The sequence below is a fragment of the Rhea americana genome, unplaced genomic scaffold, assembly GCF_003343005.1.
Source record: "Rhea americana isolate MKP2758 unplaced genomic scaffold, rheAme1 scaffold_153, whole genome shotgun sequence".
Lineage (NCBI taxonomy): Eukaryota > Metazoa > Chordata > Aves > Rheiformes > Rheidae > Rhea > Rhea americana.
This window is the reverse complement of record NW_028185628.1, coordinates 1,525,515-1,545,554: the sequence shown is the minus strand read 5'-3', so window position 1 is coordinate 1,545,554 and position 20,040 is coordinate 1,525,515. Positions and strand designations below refer to the sequence as shown.

The 20,040-nt window shown below is 38.9% G+C and overlaps 1 protein-coding gene across 2 annotated transcripts in view; it reads right to left on the bottom strand.

Moving 5' to 3' along the window:
* The window catches only part of LNPEP (leucyl and cystinyl aminopeptidase), a 66,168-nt gene that overhangs the window by 32,097 nt on the left and 14,031 nt on the right, over positions 1–20,040 (bottom strand). The window contains exons 2-4 of one of the 2 annotated variants that reach the window (XM_085299750.1): positions 10,455–10,561; positions 6,742–7,582; positions 1,799–1,937 (exon numbers count right to left, since the gene is read on the bottom strand). In XM_085299750.1, coding sequence (XP_085155876.1) covers positions 1,799–1,937; positions 6,742–7,559 — 957 coding nt within the window. In that variant the 5' untranslated portion in view covers positions 7,560–7,582; positions 10,455–10,561. The remainder of the gene's footprint in view (positions 1–1,798; positions 1,938–6,741; positions 7,583–10,454; positions 10,562–20,040) is intronic. The other variant, XM_085299749.1, reaches the window with a different exon arrangement.

Below are 20,040 nucleotides of genomic sequence, written 5' to 3'. Positions count from 1 at the left end.
CTCCAGCCCTCTGATCATCTTCATAGCCCTACGCTGGACTCTCCCCAGTAGCTCCATGTTTCTCTTGGAAAGCAGGTGTCTACCTGGGCTCCCCAGTACTAGAGCAGTAACACGATCTGGGAACAGAAGCTTGTGATAAGTATCTTCTACTTTATTTTATGAATTTTCCCTGCATTGCAAAGACTCTTTAATTAACCTCAACCAATTTTCTCAGCTGGCCAACCACAGCTGAAGCAGAACTGATGGTTATTTTTCTCTCCACTTCCTTTGCCGGTCATTCGCAGCCAAGGAGCTAGATGTTAAGTGTGATAATTCTGTCTGACTCAACAGACACAAAAACTGTCACAGAATATTCTTCCTTATAATCATGCCCATGAGCAAGAGAGGATACAGAAGATACAAAGATTACATTAGCAGCAGACTAAGGAATGACTATCTATGGAAGTCTATGCTGGCAATGTGGTGCAGCAGAAGAGGAAAAAAGAAAATTTTGCTGGCAAATGTGTCTTTCAGAGGACCCATCATTTGTGGAAGGTACACTTAAGAAAATGATAGACTTTTAGGAACTATTTGCAATTGGCTCAGCAATGTCTGCTTCACATATGCAGCAATGTTAAATTGTGGTTTGCTTTCTACAGATGAAAAACTAAAGCTCTTTTATGCAAGCTGCCTCAAGCCACATTCAACTCTTAGCAGAGGAAAGTGAGCTAACACCCCTCCTTGCTTACATGAACAGGAAAGATGTCCAGTGAAGTCTGTACTGCAAYTCTTTCAKTGAAGAAAAGAACAGCAAATAAAATACTTTTAGGGCTGGAAACCAGTGTTGCAATCCTATAAAAGTAATGATTGAGAATGACCTYAAACCCATGAACTTACATATTCACCCAGTATGAGCAAGAGATTATTTCCCATGAGCACAGTTATTAGATTGGTTTTTGAAAACAAGACAGCTACATCAATACCTTAGATAGCCTTCTGGAACCCTAACTGCACTGTATACATACATGTTCCATCAACATAAAGTGTGTAGTTTTTTCCATTACTGGTTAGATTAACACCAATGTTAGTGTGTCTCTATTGGGTGATAAAAAATGATAAGTTTTTGATGAAAGGGGACCTCATTCAGAGACAGTATAGGTAATGAGTTAGTCTTGCTAGACTGCCCAAATGAACTAGATTTCTACAGATATCTCCAAAGGCTTAATGGTCACCATAAAATGCAGATACACTCTTACAAGATTTTGGCTGCAAGGGTCTAGGTGATGGGACTTCAGACTCCTCATTCAAATTTCAGGATTTGAGTCCCTATTCACACCCTATTTCCTTCTGCCAAGACTTGAAAGCACACCCTTCCAAATCAGGCATCTCTTTCACGGATTGTTCCTAGGGTACACATACTATTGATAGATATATACCAGTCTTCTACATATGCACAGTATCAGAAAACAYAAAAACCTCAAAAGCGTATCTTAAGGTCATTTGAGACTGATGCAACCAACAACAAAAATCCTTATAAACAGTGATACATTTACATGCAACAGGAATCCCTCCTGTAGCCATTCAGCTGTGCCCACAATATCCCTACATTATGCAATGTATTAAACAGTTGTTTCCTCTATAAAACTACTTAGTTTCTAGCCTTTGAGGAAGAGATGGTCACTTCTTTATAAAGTCATACAGTTTATAGCTTACCTGTTCAAGTCAGTCTGCTGGACATCATCACAACAGAAACATACTAAAAAGCACTTAAATAGATTACACAGAAGATAGCTCTACTAAAATTCTTCCATAAGAGTACCTTTGGCATATTTGACAAGGTGGAAAGTTGCTCGTCTCTCTTGATCTTGATTAGAAACGTAGCTTTAAATGCTGGTTCATCAAAGCATGGAAAAGCAGACCTTGCTGCCAGAGGCTCAAACTGAGTTGCTGCAAACCACCTAATGAAAAGGGTAGAGGAGAGCAAGTTAAAATTTATGAAAAAGGAGAAATATCAGTTTCTGTACATTACAGAACAGTCATTTTTCTACAAAATCTTTTGATATTTTGATATGGCAGAACTTTTCCTATAACAGATGATTGGATTGGTCCAGTTAGACTAAGCATTTCCTTAGGATTAGAAACAAAAGGTTTTTTAAAACAAATTGTTTATCTGAGGGTTCACCTGCTTGAATTTTTTTTTTTGCTTTCTTAGCTTATACTTGGAACAACAACAGTCATGAAAATTTAAGTCCAGCAGCTTTAAAAGTCCCCCAATAAGAAGGAACAAAACTTGAAGCAAACTGAAAAATTCATTTAGTAGGCATGCCCACTAAATGAAAGTTTTGAAACCTCAGTGGCAGAGAGGACACAGGGAAACTTTCACACCTAACCACTGAGCTTCCTTCTGCAGCTGTTCCTACAATTCATATGACTATCTCCCTGCTCCCTTTGCTGGCTGGTAGTTGGAAGCTGTTTAAGTCCATGCACTTGTCTGCCTTTGATCCAATAGCTAGTTTTATCAGAGAAGCACATTATCCATTTCCCAGAGGTGCATGTTCCCTTCTCCCCCTCCTGAGTATTTTGATATTAACTAGCTGCAGAAATTATGCCTTTTCCTAGAGGGCCTCTTTAAGCTGAATTCTACAAGACAACCTTGGGAGCTCAACAAGAATTTTGCCCATTCAAGTCTAGTTAAGGACTAGGTGATACAACAGCTCATTCTGGATGCCATCTCCAGACATATGGAGGAAAAGAAGGTGATCAGGAGTAGCCAGCATGGATTCACAGAGGGGAAATCCTGCTTAACCAATCTGATAGCCTTCTATGATGGAGTGACTGGCTGGATAGATGAGGGCAGTGGACGTTGTGTACCTTGACTTCAGCAAAGCTTTTGACACTGTCTCCCATAACAGCCTCCTAGAGAACCCACTCAGGAAGTGTGGGTTAGGTGAGTGGACAGTGAGGTGGATTGAGAACTGGCTGAAAGGCAGAGCTCACAGGGTCRTCATCAGTGGCGTGGAGTCTAGCTGGTGGCCTGTGGCTAGTGGCGTCCCCCAGGGCTCAGTACTGGGTCCCATCCTGTTCAACTTCTTCAACAATGACCTGGCTGAGGGGACAGAGTGCCTCCTCAGCAAGTTTGCTGATGATACCAAGCTGAGAGGAGTGTCTGATACACCCGAGGGCTGTGCTGCATTTCAGAGAGACCTGGACAGGCTGGAGAGTTGGGCGGAGAGGAAYCTCAGGAGGTTCAACAAGGGCAAGGGCAGAGTCCGGCACCTAGGGAAAACTAACCCTAGGYACCAGTACAGGCTGGGGGCTGACCTTCTGAAGAGCAGCTCTGCAGAGAAGGACCTGGGAGTGCCGGGGGACAAGCTGACCATGCGCCAGCAATGTGCCCTTGCGGCCAAGAAGGCCAATGGCATCCTGGGGTGCATTAGGAACACTGTTGTCAGCAGGTCGAGGGAGGTGATCCTGCCCCTCTACTCAGCCCTCGTGAGGCCTCATCTCGAGTACTGTGTCCAGTTCTGGGCTCCCCAGTACAAGAGAGACATGGAGCTACCGGAGAGAGTCCAGCACAGGGCTATGAAGATGATCAGAGGGCTGGAGCACCTGCCCTACGAGGAACTGCTGCGAGAGCTGGGCCTCTTCAACCAGGAGAAGAGAAGGCTGAGGGGGGATCTTATCAGTGTGTACAAGCACCTGAAGGAAGGGTGTCAAGGAGGTGGGGACAAACTCTTTTCAGTTGTCCCATGTGACAGGACAAGAGGCAATGGGCAGAAACTGAAGCACAGGAAGTTCTGCCTGACCRCGAGGGGGAATTTCTTCCCTATGAGCGACAGAGCACTGGAACAGGCTTCCCAGAGAGGTTGTGGAGTCTCCTTCTCTGGAGATSTTCAAGGCCCGCCTGGATGCARCCCTGTCTACCATGCTCTAGGTGACCCTGCTGAGCAGGGAGGTTGGACTAGATGATCTTCAGAGGTCCCTTCCAACCTTACTGATTCTATGACTAAACAGCAGAGAAAACAGCAGTTACAATTGCTTTTGTTTGTTTAAATAAAAAAAAATTACTGCTAAACTACCCACAGGTTTTTGTTGTTGTTGTTTCTGCTACTCACAGCTCTTTTGCCCTGTGAGGAAAAAGAACTTATTCCAGATTTTCACTCCAACACTTGTGACCTACACCTTYTCTGAGGAGTCACATTGCTGCCTATTCCTAAGATTTGCCTCTATTTCCACTCTTGATGTCTTAGTCTTTCTTCCCCTCTGACCAGCAGTCTTGTAGTTGATGTCAGAAGTTTTATTTTTCCTGAGATTTTACAAAAGGAAGAGAATAAAAAGCAAGTAATCTTTTTGCATAAAAATAAAAATAGCTCTCAACTTGTGCTTTTTTCTTTTTTTTTTTTAACTTTGCATTTGGCAATAATKAGACATCTTGCTATTTGACAGGCTTTAATACTTTTGTTGCAATGCAAAAAAGCCCTCCAAAAAGAAGAGAGACTAGTATGAAAGAAAATATTTTCACGTTGCAATAACAATTTGATAGCTCAAGTTTTACATTAAAATGTAATAAAAACAGATGCCCTTGTAATAGCCCGTATTTCTAAAACCACTGACATTAACCATACAAAGCCCCTGGAAATAAAAAGGGGCAGGCAAGGCAACAGACATGCTGGTATAAGCAGAAAAGTTATCTGAAGAGCATTTACTAAAAACATGCAAGTTAAAGGGCGTACTACATCCACACCCTGCATAAAAGTAGGTACTGCTGCACTGAAGGGGAATCAAAAAAACAATCTCTAAAAAACTCAAACACGCTATTGACAGATCATTTTTCAYCTTTGTCCACACTTAAATATCCTCTTTCTGCTACAGCAAAATAGAAGGAAAGAACTTAAAAGCTTCAGCAGCTACATCAGACTACAAAGAAATATGAAAACCCAAAAAAAAAAATCTCATTTCTCTTCATATTTCACGGTAATGCATGTCTTGCAATGTCTGTGATAAGCTACTTAGCTCTGACAGCATTTCATTTAATCTTGTAGCAAGACAATCTCGTATTTTCTTTATAATGCCAGAATAATGGGGCTATCAATAACTGATGCTTGATCAAAAAAAGAAAAAAGCCCTCCAGACTACATTGTGTAAAGACCAACAGGAACACGTAGGAGGGAAGAAAGTCTCCACTTTATCTCAGTTGCTGATCAGTCTGAGAACCAGGTTATGCTCTATAGTTCCTCTGAACACACCCGTTGTTTCAGCAGCACCAGTTGTTTCCCCAGTATGTGCAAACTTTTTCTACACTTCAGCAGTATGTCATAGATGCACTTCATCTCTTCAAGGGGAAACTTTAAAGGTAAACTGTAAGTAGATTTTAGAAAAGATATTTTTCTTTTGGTTTAAAAGTCTCTTTTTAGCAGTATTTAGCAGGAGGCTTCCTGAATCTAGAGCAAAGTTTGCTGTACTTTTATTTAAAGAGTAAAGTAATAGGAATACTTCTTTCCTTATCCCAGACACCTTCCTAATGGTCTAGGAAATCATCTTTACATCGAGTAGCCTTGTTTCTTTCTTTCTTTCTTTTTCTTTAAATGAGCTATCCTTGAGGGATCTGAATAACTCAAGCACAAATGGAATAGTGATTAGATCTCAATTGAGAGAGAAAAGTTATGACTGATTATCCCACACTTCTGCTTTATTTTTCAAGAAGGCTCACAGAAAAAGCTAGTGACAGCTCAATGAACTGACTTTTAAAACAAGACTGTGAAGATAAATAAAACTCCAGTGTGATCCTCTCTCCAGAGCAAAAGTTCAAGACTACATTGTCAATTTGTAAAAGGTAAGGCTAGTGGTGATTAATATTAAAACTGCATTCCCTTTTCAGGGAACAAAAGCTACTTAATCTTTTGGACTTTTTCACACAAACTCACTCTGGTAGGAGAAATTTTGTAACTTTGATTACACTTTTCTTGCTTCTTCCTCAGTGTCACATTCCTCCCCTCTGTTTTTTAACTTTAGGTCTTAACATTTCTTAGTGCAAGCTGTTACCTGTTTATATTCTTGTTTTACTTAGCAATTGTTTCGTAGACCCTTCTTGACTACTTCCCTATCAGCTAAAGAGTCTTAACTTGATCCCAACTATTCTTTCTAGTCTTTCATTTTTTGTGTCTGTCTTTGCTCCTAGAYGACCTGCATAGACTGTCATATTCTAACAAGGAAACAAACAATCTTAACTCTATGATGAGCCTACGGCCCCTCTTGAGGGGGCTGGAGTGTGGTCTGTCCATATCAGCCTTCTTGGTAAGAAGCACTGATCCCCACAGCCATRTCGCTATCTACCAGCCAAGAACATCAGCAGAGAGGAAAAAAAAATAAGCAAAAAGTCCCACACCGCAGCTATCTGTAAGTACAGAAAACACACTGAACTGAGGAAGAAGCTACCCTGCCTTAATGAACTTCCCCACAAAAGTCAGTTTTTCCAGGTAATGCTGATTTTAGTCCTGGATAACTTCTCCCTCCCTGATAGCTCAGCTTTGCATAAAGTGTCAACAACACAAGGAAAAGGTTAAAAGGATTTTTTAAAATTCTAGTTTAAAATAACAGGAGATTAAAGATCCCTTATGTCCTACAGGGAGTAACTGTAGCGACCAAACATCCAGGGAACCCAACCCTCGTCATCTCACTCAAAGCACAGTTACCAAGATCAGACATACGTATGAATACARTCTACAGAAGAAGCAGAAATTAGAAGCAGCATTTGTGGCATACCTTTGCTTAGATTTCTCATCCTTGTAAGAAATTTTGTAAAACCCATAGTAGGTATCTGATAAATTAGATGAATACTCTATGTTGAGGGTGTAATTCTGTCCTACAAGGAGAGCTTCAGGAGCCATGATTGCGATCTGGTCATGCAGTGGATATTCCAGGAATTCAACTGGCTTTGCTTGACTCCCTCCTGCTGAAGTAATAGTTGCCTTGGTGATATTAAGTCCTGAGCTATGAAGCACAATCTTCCAAGTTACCTGGATGACATTAACCACTATCTTTACAGAACCTGCAAATTTCAGAGTGGTTAGGTTTGGCTGCAAGACAAGATCATAATGCAGTGGTACAACATCAGTAGGAAGTCTAACTTTTGCCCACGGAAATAGCTTTCCATTAGTTGCCAAAGGGTATATTAGTTCCATTGTATGATTTTTTTTATAGCATCCTTCTTTGGTAAAGGCACATTTGGGAAGAAGATAAATCACCATTATTACTGAAACTGCAATCACCAGAAGAACTGTGCAAACCACCATGGTCCTCGTAGAGGGCACTGAGCATGATCCACCTGGACTTTGTCTATAGCCAGTCATGTTATTCCGGAGACCAGAGCTTCTGTTCATGAAGGACATGCCCAGCAATTTTGCTGATGATTCATAATCTTCTTCCTCATCATCCATTTCATGCTCTCCAAGACCACGCACCAAGAGCCGGGAGCTCCTTGGTTCATACTCCACTTCATCGGGCTCCAGAGGATGTAAGCAAGGCTCTTTCGCCAAATCAACCACATCAGGCTCTTCTTCAAACATGCTGTTTTCAATCATATTCCTTGGCAACTGAACTCGATCTGAAACAGAAAAGAACATACGTTACCTGATAAAAAACAAAGGGCATGATTATAATACTCCAAAGATTACTGACTGAGTTAAAGCATGGGAAACATTAAACAGCACATCCTTTCAAGAGCTCTGCAATTTTCTCTCTCAGGTTTGTTTCCAGAAAACATTTCTATGCTGTTTTGCCTACTGTTATCTTATTGAACTAAAATTACACCTTGTGCTTTTCTGCACTTCAAGAAGATGTTTTCCTTGCACGTAGTTGACCATGTCTCACATCACCACTGGGGATGAGCTACATCACTGCACAGCACTCCCACTACATTGATGTCACTGTCTTGGCTACATTTTTGCTATTCCAATAACACATACTGTATTTAACAAAGGCAATTAACATAGAAAACTCTATGTTGCAGGACAAACCAATACACTTTTTAAGGTGTTTCTGAATATATTAGTTACTGAGCTTTTTATTAAAGGACAGAGCTACCAAGGTGCTGGCAGATATAAACATAAAAAGGTCAATGGACCTTTTTCCTTAAAACAACTTTTCACTCAATTCCTGATAAAGAGAGAGAGAGAGAGAGAGAGAAATAAGTGCATATTTTTCTTACACAAAAAGGGAAATATAAAAATTACAATTCTGATTGATCTCATTGTTTAAGATACAGCTCATACAATCCTTGAAACATTCCCTGCAGGTAAGAAACTAGATCAGTGCCAATTAGAGAAAAGCTTGTCTCCATAAAATTTGTCTTTAACAGTTAACAGATCACTGAATATACAGTACAGGAGTTCAAATTCATCTAAATTTTAATAAGTATCAGATATTCCTCCTATTTCATATGTAATTACATTTTAATCATCTCTGGTCACACCTATCTTTCAGCTAACCTGCTCATTGAAAAGCATGGAAAAGCTAAAAACACTGTGGGGAAGAAAGTAGATAGAAGGAACTGATTCTGAACAGCCAAAACTGGATTACTTAAGAGCAAAAAGCTTGTTTGTATACTGAGTCCATATCTAGTGCACCATTAAAAAAAAAAAAAAAAACTTACAAAGGATTTTAATTGGCCTTCGTTAGGATAACAGTTGTCTGGAGGAGAACAGAATAACTTGAATGGAAAAGCCCTCAATATGGAGGAGATTTCTTGCACAAAGAATCCCACTACCAACTTTTAGGCCTGTGCAATTTATAAGTAACCTGAATTAGGTCTCTTCTAACAGCTTCTTTCTATAGGAGTAGACAAAACTTTTGTCAAGCTGCATGACTTCAAAAACAAAACTAAGCTCCTTCAAACACAAAGGAACTCTGTTAAAAAAAAAAAAAAAAAAAAAAAAAAAAAAAAGCCTCTATCTTCCACAGTCAATGTTTTCATAATGAGAAAGAAAAAATTTTCTTTGAATTTGGAAAATACTGAAACGTAGGTTGACTTTTAATAATTTTTGACAAGAATATTCTTCTCCTAGAACTTGGTAGGGTAATCTATAGATTGAAGCATCAGTGCACCTATAATACATTACTGATTTGTTATATAAAATGCTAAGTTCCCACCCAATACTGGAGGTTAATATTGTATACAAAGTGATTAGACAAATAGCTTCAGGAATCTAGCTAACTAGTTGGTTGATAGGATGCAAGACTTGAAACAGACTAGCAGAAGGAAAAAAAAATATTGGGGGTATGTGTGAAGCTTCTTGATTTGGGAAGTTTGGGGGTGGGAAGAGTTGTTTTTTGAAGTCTGGTTTCCATATGACTGAAATTTCCAGAGACAAAAATRAAACACCTACAAGAAAAGAGGCAAGGATTTTTTTTTGTCTCCCTCCAAACTACATATAGCAAAYCACTTAACATTTACTTTAAAATGTATCAAGACTTTCTGTTTAAAGGCCACAAACTCTATACTTTGGTGTTTGTTGCTGTAACACTGAAAAGGATGGAAAGACTTATTTCAGCCCATGTTCCATCCATCATGCTTTTTTCTTTGTGTGATATCCCTATATATTAAACATCCAAAAGATACTTAAGTCTGCCACTTCTTTCAGTATTAAACTGACATACCATTCTGATCCCTTCAAAATAACTTCATAAATAGGCATCTTGCATCTCAAAACAAAAACTACTCAGTTACTTTACAAAAGGCCAACTTGAAATATGTCTCCACAAAATTTAAAAAGAAAAGTGAAAAATAAAAAAAAAATAAAAAAAATCCTATCCCACACAAACCAGTAAGAGCAAGGTGCACTGGTCAAACTCAACAAGCAGTACAGAGGTGGATTAAAGCAGGCAGTTTACTGGAATTTGGGTCTACTTGCTTATTCCTGGTCTAATTATGAAGAGAGTTGCAGGATAATTCAGGTTGGAAGGGACTTCAGGAGGTCATCTAGTCCAACCTCTAGGTGAAAATGGCTTCTGGAAGTTGCTGYCCTTACGGTATTTCCCAGGGTAGTGCTCATGTTCAAACCTTCAGGCCCCGGTTGCACATCAGTGATTCAGTACTTTTGTCTCAGCATTGCAATATGTTTATCAGACGGATCAATTTCCTTGCTGTGCAAGGCCTCCAAGGGGAAGGAGTTCCAAGTGAAAAGAGATAGATAAACTAGTGGTGGTGGTGGGGGGGGGGAATTGTGCAAGGAAAGCTCTCTTACAATTCCAAGAATAGTTCATAGATCCCTAAGTTACTTTTATGGTTGTTTCTCGATTACTCCCTCAACTGGTTGCTTTTCAAAACTGCTGGCTAACTTCAGTCACATTTGACAGCAGACTCAAGGATAACCAAATTCCTTAAAATCCCACCCAATCCCGCTCCAAAATAATCAACTTCTGACAGGAGAAAGACACAGAAGTCAACATCTGTAGGAAAGGCAGGTATTAAAACTCACATCTTAACCACTCCAAAAGGTAGCAGTCAATCAGTACAGAGCTCCAACCCCAGCCATGGCACCTGCTGCCTCATGGCCAGCAAAAGAGGTAGAAGACAGGGGAGGCACTGCAGAAGGAAGGAGAAAGGTAACACAGAACATAAATCTGGCAGAAAGTAGGCTTCATCAGCTCTGCTACTCACAGAACCATTAGCTTTTTTAAGAGATTATTTTGTATGTTTCTACTAAAGTAAACTACCTTAGTATTTTCAAAAACCCTTTAGATCTTGAACATGTACACTAACAACTCTTCTGATCAAGAAGAATTATATGAAAAATCTGGAAAAAAGTAAGACAAAAGCTAGAATGAAAGTTATTTTCAAAATAAGTCYGTTTTAACACCTAGGAGACATTCATTTCTAGAGAAACAGCAGTTAAAAATGAATTACTACGGAGCTGTTTGCAAAAACTGGAACAAGTGAAGGCCTTGGTTATTCTGTACTGCCAAAAAATGTCATACTGGCCTATCAGTTTGATCACCAGCTGCAAGGCCAGAACCTTACTCAAGGTCAAGGGCATCATCCACATCACATTCTTCCATTGGAATGCATCCAAAGTACCAAAAGGTTGCTGGAGTTATTTGTGCTGAAATATGCATGCACAGAAGCATGGAAGTCAGGCTACTTTTCAGACAGGAACCACAGCATACATGCTTAAAGCATTTACATTCAGATAAACTCTGAATTTGTTTGCTTCCTACTGGTTTACTGTGATTTATAACATGACAGTGTGAGACATCAGCCATGGAGATTGAACTCTGAAGACCTTTCAGTTTAAGCCCATGAGCTGCTGCAGCAAGAGCTAAATATCCCATAGGAAGGATGCAACAGGTATTCTTAACTGAAGCAAGTCATAAGTAAAGCAGCAGGCTCAGGAACATGATTGCAACCATCGTATTTCACCACCTTCTTGCATACCAAGTATAACCACAGACAAGCAACCAAACTGCAAAACATSATAGCATGTTAATTCAGAGATTTGAACAGGTTAATTCAGATACCAATGAAGGGCTCTAAAAAGGGCAGGAAAAATGAGTATAACTCTGAGACTTGGAAAGTTCACCCTACAGAGAAGCAACATGGTTCTACTGGTCCACCACTCACAAGTCTATAGCACAGACAAAGCAAGCTGAAGAATCCTTAACAACAGATCCAGGTGTTATCACGGATAAGTGGTGTGATCCACGGTTAAGAAAGCAATTACTTGRGTTGCTAACACACAGCATAAATATTCCGTCATCACACACAACAATTTAAATTCTTACTAAACAACAGCTGCAGAATCCGCTTAGCACAAGGGTATATAAACGGATAAAAAGATCYATTTGTCTGGGTTTTATGCTGCTCCTAGTTAGCTCTGATAAAATGGTACTCAATCCTTGATCCGAGTTCTTACAGTTCGAGAAGTCCAGATGGATAGCCAGCCCCCTTACAGCAGTTAAAAGGTGAAATGCTTCCAAGTGAAAGTGAATTTACACAGTTTTCTCCYCCTACAAATTCTTCAGGTGCACTCATAATCTGCAAATTAAAGACTTCCAATAACTTCATTACTACACAATCTATGTTACATCTAGCAGTGAGTAGTCYAAATACTCAGTTTAGAAACAATTCTGGGGAAGAGATGTGAGGTTAAAAACTAAATGTGGTAGACGTTAATCCAGAAAGCCAGTCTTCCTACACTGCAAAGCTGGAGGAGGACAGACAACTTCCTAAAGTAGATGCTTATTCATAAATTTCTTTAGAGAGGCTTCTTGCAACATAGGTGCCTGAAAACATATTACRACGTATCTTCCCATTACACTATTCAGGAGACCATAATAAGGCTAGTCTGTTGGCTTCCATAAAGAGGATACAAGTCGTAGACAGGAAATTCAGATATTGTTTAAAACAGGACACTACAATACAAAGGACGTGATATATTCAGCAGATTTAATGTGTCCTTGTCAACAGCACAGTCGCATCTAGGTAGTAAAAAGTGGTATGACTTAAGAACCACAAAGTAGAGAGTAATTAATCAGAACAAACTAAAGTAGGGCACTTTCCTTGTTCCTATAAAATACACATCGCACTTTCCTTGTTCCTATAAAATACACATCTTTCACTTTTATATCCCTTTGCAAATTACAAAGCAACTTTACAACAATACTCAAGTTCAATATATTAACTAAGTTGGAACCCTTCATCACACAGGAACAATCAGCGGGTGAAGTATAGTTGTCTAGCATTTGCTGGGAGTGTTCGTTTTCTTCAAAAGAGCTACATTCCCATTAAAGAGGAAAATGTAAGTTTTTTCCTGCAGTACAAAAGCCTCACACAACACCACATAACGCATCCCAATGCTTTATGTACAACAATGAAGTACGTTACAACATTGTTTTGGGAATCTGTTACAGATATTCTATAGACCACAAAATCATTATCCTTTTATTTTTCTAAGTAYCTTCCAATAATGCTAACAATAACATTTTATAATGATGTAAGTACACACTTCTCCCTTGCAAAAACRAAACAATCTTTTGGCCACATAGATTCTCCCACATGGGTGTTCTATTAAGAACTGAAATCTCAACACTCARAAGTCTCTACATGAATTCAAGTGATCTGTTTCTCAAATTCATGCCCTTTTAAAATGTGTGCAGTTCGACTGAAATGGTGGCTTTTTCCAGCTTTCTATATTTAAGTGATTAGAATTTAAAAAAAAAAAAAAATTGAAACACAAGCTAACAATCACACAGAATCACAGAATGGTTGGGCTTGGAAGGGACCTCTGGAGATCATCTAATCCAACTCCCTTGTTCAAGCACGGTCACCCAGAGCACATTGCACAGGATCATGTCCAGGCGGGTTTTGACTGTCTCCAGAAAAGACAACTCCACAGCCTTGCTGGGCAACCCGTTCCAGTGCTCCGCCACTCTCATGGTAAAGGAGTTTTTTCTCATATTCAGGCGGAACTTCCTGTGGTTCAGTTTGTGCCCACTGCCTCTTGTCCTCTTGCTGGGCACAACGGAAAAGAGTCTGGCCCCATTCTCTTGACAGCCTCCCTTCAGGTATCTGTAGACATTGATAAGGTCTCCTCTAAGTCTTCCCTTCTCAAGGCTAAACAGGCCCAGCTCTCACAGRCTTTCCTCATAGGCAGATGCTCCTGTCCCCTAATCATTTTTATAACCCAGAGGTCCAGCTAGACAGACTGTCATTGCTTTTTGAAAGTGAAGCTCATTCCATTATTTTTAATTAACAAGCTGATGTTATGTAGCATTCTTACTAAACAAAGTTAAAATAATTACAGTAATTCCTGGCACTTTGTAGCAACCAAGTCCTACTGTAGAGATTAAGCACAAGGTTATTCCAGGTTAACAGAAAGTCCTCAGAAGCCAACCAGCTATCAAGTGGTATGTTGTCACAGACCAGCAGAGAAGGGACAAAACCCAAAAGCAGACCGAGTGGCTCTATATAAGGTCTACACATTTTTTTCACTGGAAGAAGGATCAATTCCTACAGAATTTAAAATACGTCAGCTGCATTTAGGTAGTGGGAAAGAGGGTACAGAATTACTGCTGTCCAGCAATAGGTATTCACTGATCTTTTGATGTGTTCTATACTCTTCACTAATAGTCCAAGCACAGGAAAAGCATCAAGTGACTTGTTTTGCTACCTAATGCTGAAATAAGCCACTTCATACAGAAGAAACACCACACACATGTGGGCGCAAGCACACCCCCATTCATCCTCATGTAAGCAGAYGCTGAGGAAGTGATGCATGTTCCAAGGAAATATATCATGACTTAATAAAATCAGATAGATTGGTTTATAAATCTGTAGTATAATTGATTCAATATTCATTGTCCTTCCCTTAGTATATTTTGACAGAGAAAATAGAATAGCAGTATCTAACTGCTTCAGCAGTATTTTTTCCTGCTGTGCTAGCAGCAAGAAAATGTCTAATAATGAACTAGCTGATCCACTTTGATTAAAAAAGTCATTCCACAGGATTCAAGGCAAGCAAAGCAGAATGCAGCTCTTGTTCTAACAYGTTGAACATCACAGTTCAAGTTATACAATAAAAGCCATACACACTGAAATAGAGTACTCAGCTACACAACTTTTTTTTTAATGTCAAAAATTAATTATATGCAAAGAATGATTTTAAGAAGAGCTGCAGATTTTTAACAATAATTATTCAGGGTCACAAAAYTGTTTTCTTAATAGAAACAATTGCAGACCAAATAACATATCCCAAAAATAAACTACATGGAATTTCTCCCTACTAAGTAGAGACTGGCTGCATTTGCTAAATCATGCAGTGGAGTGGGAGGGGGAGAGGGAAAAGCAACTTCATTGTTATTTTTTCCTTTAAAGATTTATTTTATGTTCTGGCATATTTATCARTCTAAATGCCACCTTTTCTAGAAGTAGTGAAATACTTGCACAATTTCAGAAGAATCAGAAAGTTCAGAATATATGATTCCTAATACAAGGATTTAAAGCATTTCCAAGCACTTGCAAAAAACTTCCAAGCACTTGCAAGTGCAACATATAAAGCATGTAAGCATATTTCAAGGGGACAGAGGTACTCTCATAAATAAATAAATAAATAAATAAATAAATTATATATATATACACATATATAGTAAGACCACGTAGAACCTGATATTCCATCCTTTATTTGGGCTTTGGGGCTAGTAACAAGGGAAAATAATACGGCAATGAAGGTTAAGCAGGTCACATGTGCAGTCATGGATACACAGATTGTACAAATGCTGGTGTCCTTTATATTACTTAATTCGCATCAGTAAATTAGATTATGTCATGCCACAGAGAAACTAAGTGGAAACAGACACATGTGAAGTCTCTGCATCATTTTATATCAAGAACAATAATTTCAGTCCATAAACACCCCCAGCAAAAAGGGGAAGGAAAAAAAACACCTGCTACAGAATATTTCTTAAANAAAAAAAAAAAAAGCAGATACAAAATAGAAGAACTTGCATCATATAGCTTATCTGAATGCAAGAAGGAGTAAAACAAGCTATCAAGTCTCACTAAGCAACACCCAGCAAACTTTCAGAAGCTTCAACAAACAATTGTTGCAGCTCTTATCTCTGCCTCGGCTGAAGGGAAAGAAGGGAGATGKGCAGCCCAAAGGAGGGCTCCAAAGCACAGATTCATTTTCGCAGTTGCTGAAAATCATACACAGAAGCATTCTGAAGTTCAGTAGTTCTTCATACTGCTGGTTGTAAACATTACCACTGTAAATCAGTATTAGAGTTTAAGAAGTAAGCAGGCCCAATATAGATACATGCAACTTATTATCCAGTATCTTTTCAACAGTTTAAATGAACAGAGTGGCTTTGGCTTGCTAAGAGGTAGTGGCTTAACTGACATGCCTTCAACTAAACATCTGAACTGGAAGCTTTTGAATACGCAGACTTAAAAACAATCATTGTTAGCATTTCCATAACAAGAAATTTTGTATTTTTCTAAATTTAAAGCTAAAATAAGGTCAGAAAGCATAGTTAACACTATTTAAAAACTAACTGCATAATCAGGTAAGTCAGAAATATGTTCCAGAAATCCAGGAGAGAAGGAAGCAACTCAAATACTGTTATGTTCCACCTCACTTAGTATGTCTCAGTTGCTATAGTGGTTAAGAGGGAAAAGGTCAGCAAATACAAATGACAGTTTGTACATTCTACAGTATTTTAAATCAAAAGTTTCATATTAAACACAAATAAAGGCTGTAATTAACATTGATTGCTTCAATATTCAGCTCTTTTAAGGATTTTTATTCTTATCTCCTTTAATTCCTTACTTCTACTCTTACTCAAACCTATCTATTATTTCCTACTTACACACTGTATCTTAAGATCTTCAGCACAGAATTTGAACATGTGGGTAATAGTATTTCATCATAAGGGGAGATTCTATTTCTTCTACAAGACTCAAAGAATATAAACAAATTACACTGAAGCTGAATCTAAACATTCAGAATGATCCTGAAATAAAGTTTCAGGCAAAGAAAAAAGCTTGGTTACTCACAGGTGATTGCATTCTGAGCAGTTACTGACATATGCAGCCAGGAATTCATTGAAGTTGCTTTATGTGTTAAATAARTTTCAAAACCTGCTGGTCACATCAGAAATAAACTCAGTTTAAAAAAAAAYTAGAACATAATTTAGCCCACCTGGATGCAACCCTGTCTACCATGCTCTAGGTGACCCTGCTTGAGTAGGGAGGGTTAGACTAGACGATCTCCAGAGGTCCCTTCCAACCTTACCAATTCTATKATTTCTTAAAATAAGACTAGCATTTCCAGCAAATACATGTAAGAAAAGTCTCCTCAAATGATCAACTGTGCAGTAGCCTGCAGCAATAAATGCATTAGATAAGTTGGTAACGGTTCTAGTGAGTCACCACATTTCCCCAACCTTTCAACTAGTTGCTTGTTTAGATGAATAAATTTTGCTTCATGATCCAAACAAAGAATTATACCAGGGACACTTAAGACAGTTCAATGAAAGCAACTGGACTGCTAATTAACCTTTACTTTGACTTGAGCTGTAACTCCCTGTTGATGCAGCATCAAGGGCTAAGAGGAAAGCTGTGCTTTCTGAGCACAGGGGTATACCCATKAAGTAGAATCCATTTTTTAAACCAGATAGCTAACACAAACAGTGCCCCACTGATCTGCAGTACTGCTTGCCATCCTAATGTCCACAGCCAGTCTAGGAAGAGCAGGATAGAGCCTTTCAGTCCACCTGAATGTCCACTACCTAGCAACAGCTTCATCACCTACTGACCCACCTAAAAGRAGACCATCTCCAAAGTGACTGGTTTACCTGAATTTCCTTTCATCTCTGCTGAATCAGTGAACTGAACTGTAGGAATACAGTACTGACTGGGGTCACTCTTGCTGTCACAGACAACCAATACAACTGATGGTCAGTCCAGACAGACTTTACATACAATTCTATTCAAACAATTCTGCAGAACCTAAAAACTTAAAGCGAAGCCTTCCAACTCCTTTACTTTATCATTAGCCCTACCTTCTTATCTTTTTCTCTGATTACTCATTACCTCAAGGTAGAATTCTTCAGCATCGCTTGCCTTGGAGATTCTTAATACTACATATAAATCTTACAAAATCAAAGTTAATCAAGTAAATTGCTCAACTTGCACAGCCTTTCAACTCCTTCACCTATGGTAAGGCCTCCTGGGTATCACATCTTCTCACAGGGAAAAAGCATACTGCATTCCCAGTTATTAAAAGCTGGTAGAACAGCACAAAGTGAACATTATGGTTCCTAGGCCCTTCCTTGACTCATCATTTTTCACCGTTGACAAGAAGGTACATCATCCTCTCATCATGTCCCTCCAAGTCTCCATCCTTCCCCAGGCACAGAGAGCATTCTGCATTTTTCATCCTTCCTTTTGCTCTCCTATTCCTTTCAGAGTAGCAGCTCTTGGGCTTCCTCCCATTGCTTCCCAGGAGAAGATGAAATGATTAAAAATGTGAGATTCTTCTAGGCTCCTAATCCTCCTCAGAGTGCTACAGCCACGAATTCACTATAGGGTTTACAAACCCTATTTCCAAGATGAGTTACCCCAAAAAATTAACTTACAGTTCCTCACTTACAGCCCCTAACTAGCTCTTGCCTTACTTCAGTCTCCAAGCAGACACAGGATCCCCTTTCACTTTCAATTCTTCCTCTCTCTAACTGCCAGCTCTTCCTTGTCACAGAGCTTCTCCTTAGAGAGGTTGAAGACTGACCAAACCTGGCAACCCTCCATATATGAACAGGGGACTAAGATTTAGATTTTAGGTAGGTTTTTTAAACAGACTTTGTAGGGTTTACCTTCCATTATAAGCAATATATTTAATATACACACACAGACTGATGCAGCAGCCTTTCCAGCACATAAGGCATTTACAATTGCAAAGGTTTGAGCAAGTGTATCAAGTGACATTGCAACCTCAAACAAAATGCTACTAAATTTAGTTAGAAATTCTTAATTTTTCTCCTCTCTCCTTACTGCAAAAAGCAATACTCTGTCCTATATTTGTATACTATTTACACATCCTTTCAGTTAACACAAGGCAGCATGGCCTAATGAACAGCAGAGTAACCCTTAGGACTTCGGTTTCATTTCTAGCTCTGCTAGCTCRGGAAACAAATTAATTCCCATGCACCTCTACTTTTCCACAATCCCTCTCTTTTGGACTTGGGCTGCAAAGTTTTGGGACAATTACCGTTCCTTACAATACTCTCTCTTAAAAGTGACTGATTAAAATTGAGGTCTAGATTACTTGGAGCTGCTAGCAGATACCATCTATGTAATTTATTATTAGTTTCAAGTAACACACATTTCACTTTTACATAATGTCAAAACTTTCCCAAAAAGCATGATCAGTAGTACTGATGAATCAGATGGGCCCAGTCATAGCGGAGAGAAATTCAGCAGCATTCACAGAATGACTGCACCTTGTATTTAGAAAAGAAACAAAACTACAACTTCTTCATATTTCCCTTATTAAGGCCATTTAAAATCCTTACCTGTTGCTACCTTCTTTTGTGACCAATCAACACTGAAGTGCCTGAAGCACTCCTTTAAAATGCACTATTCCTAAGTTCAATGCATGAATCTAAATGTTTCGGTAGTTATTGAACGAGTTAAAAAAATATTATCAAGAATGGAATGCTGTTTCAGAACAGAGCTGAAAGAATGTATGTAAACACCTCAAAGGGCAATTCAAGGGAAGTAAACGCCTCAAAGCTTTGGAAGAACCAATAAAAAATTAAAATGCAAAAAAATGCTTAAATATCAAACTAATTTTTAAAATTGCTTTGTTCTTATGTTTTTAAAGCATCATCCAACAAAAATTATGTAGTGTTCCTTAAGTTTTCCCCAGGGACAACTGAGTCATAGCACAGTCAGCAAATAATCCCCGTTACTATTTTCACACACAGTGCATAGACACAGTTCTCTGGGACACAGCATGTCACTTGCAGAAAAGGTAAGACATTGGCACAGACTCTTGAGGATCACATGCAAAAAAAACCAAACAACATCTCCCCCAAAAAACAAATAAACCATACCACCCAACACAACATATTATAGAACCTACTCAAAAACCTAGCCAAAACCTCATGCTTCTGTGGGTCATGCAAGCTGCAATATTTCTGATCTTAGCTTTCCCCCTCCCCGAGGGAAGACAGGAAGAAAAAAAATCCCAAACTAAAATGTTCTATTTAGTCAGAATCATAGCTTAAAAGCAAATTACTCATCCTAAGGGATTCCTGGCCACGAAGCCTATAGAAAACCCCTGTACAGTAATATACTGCATAGACCTCATGGATAAGGACTGTAACTTCCTAAATTCAAGCCAGGTTCACATCTCTGTCCAYACATTATTAGCTGATTTATAGAAAATTCCTAAAATCTAAGAAACCAGAAACTGTTAACATAAGAAAACAGATTAAGAAATCTGCTGCTCTTTAAAAGACACTACAATCTTCATATTTGAAAACAGTGCAAGTTCAAAAAAAAAG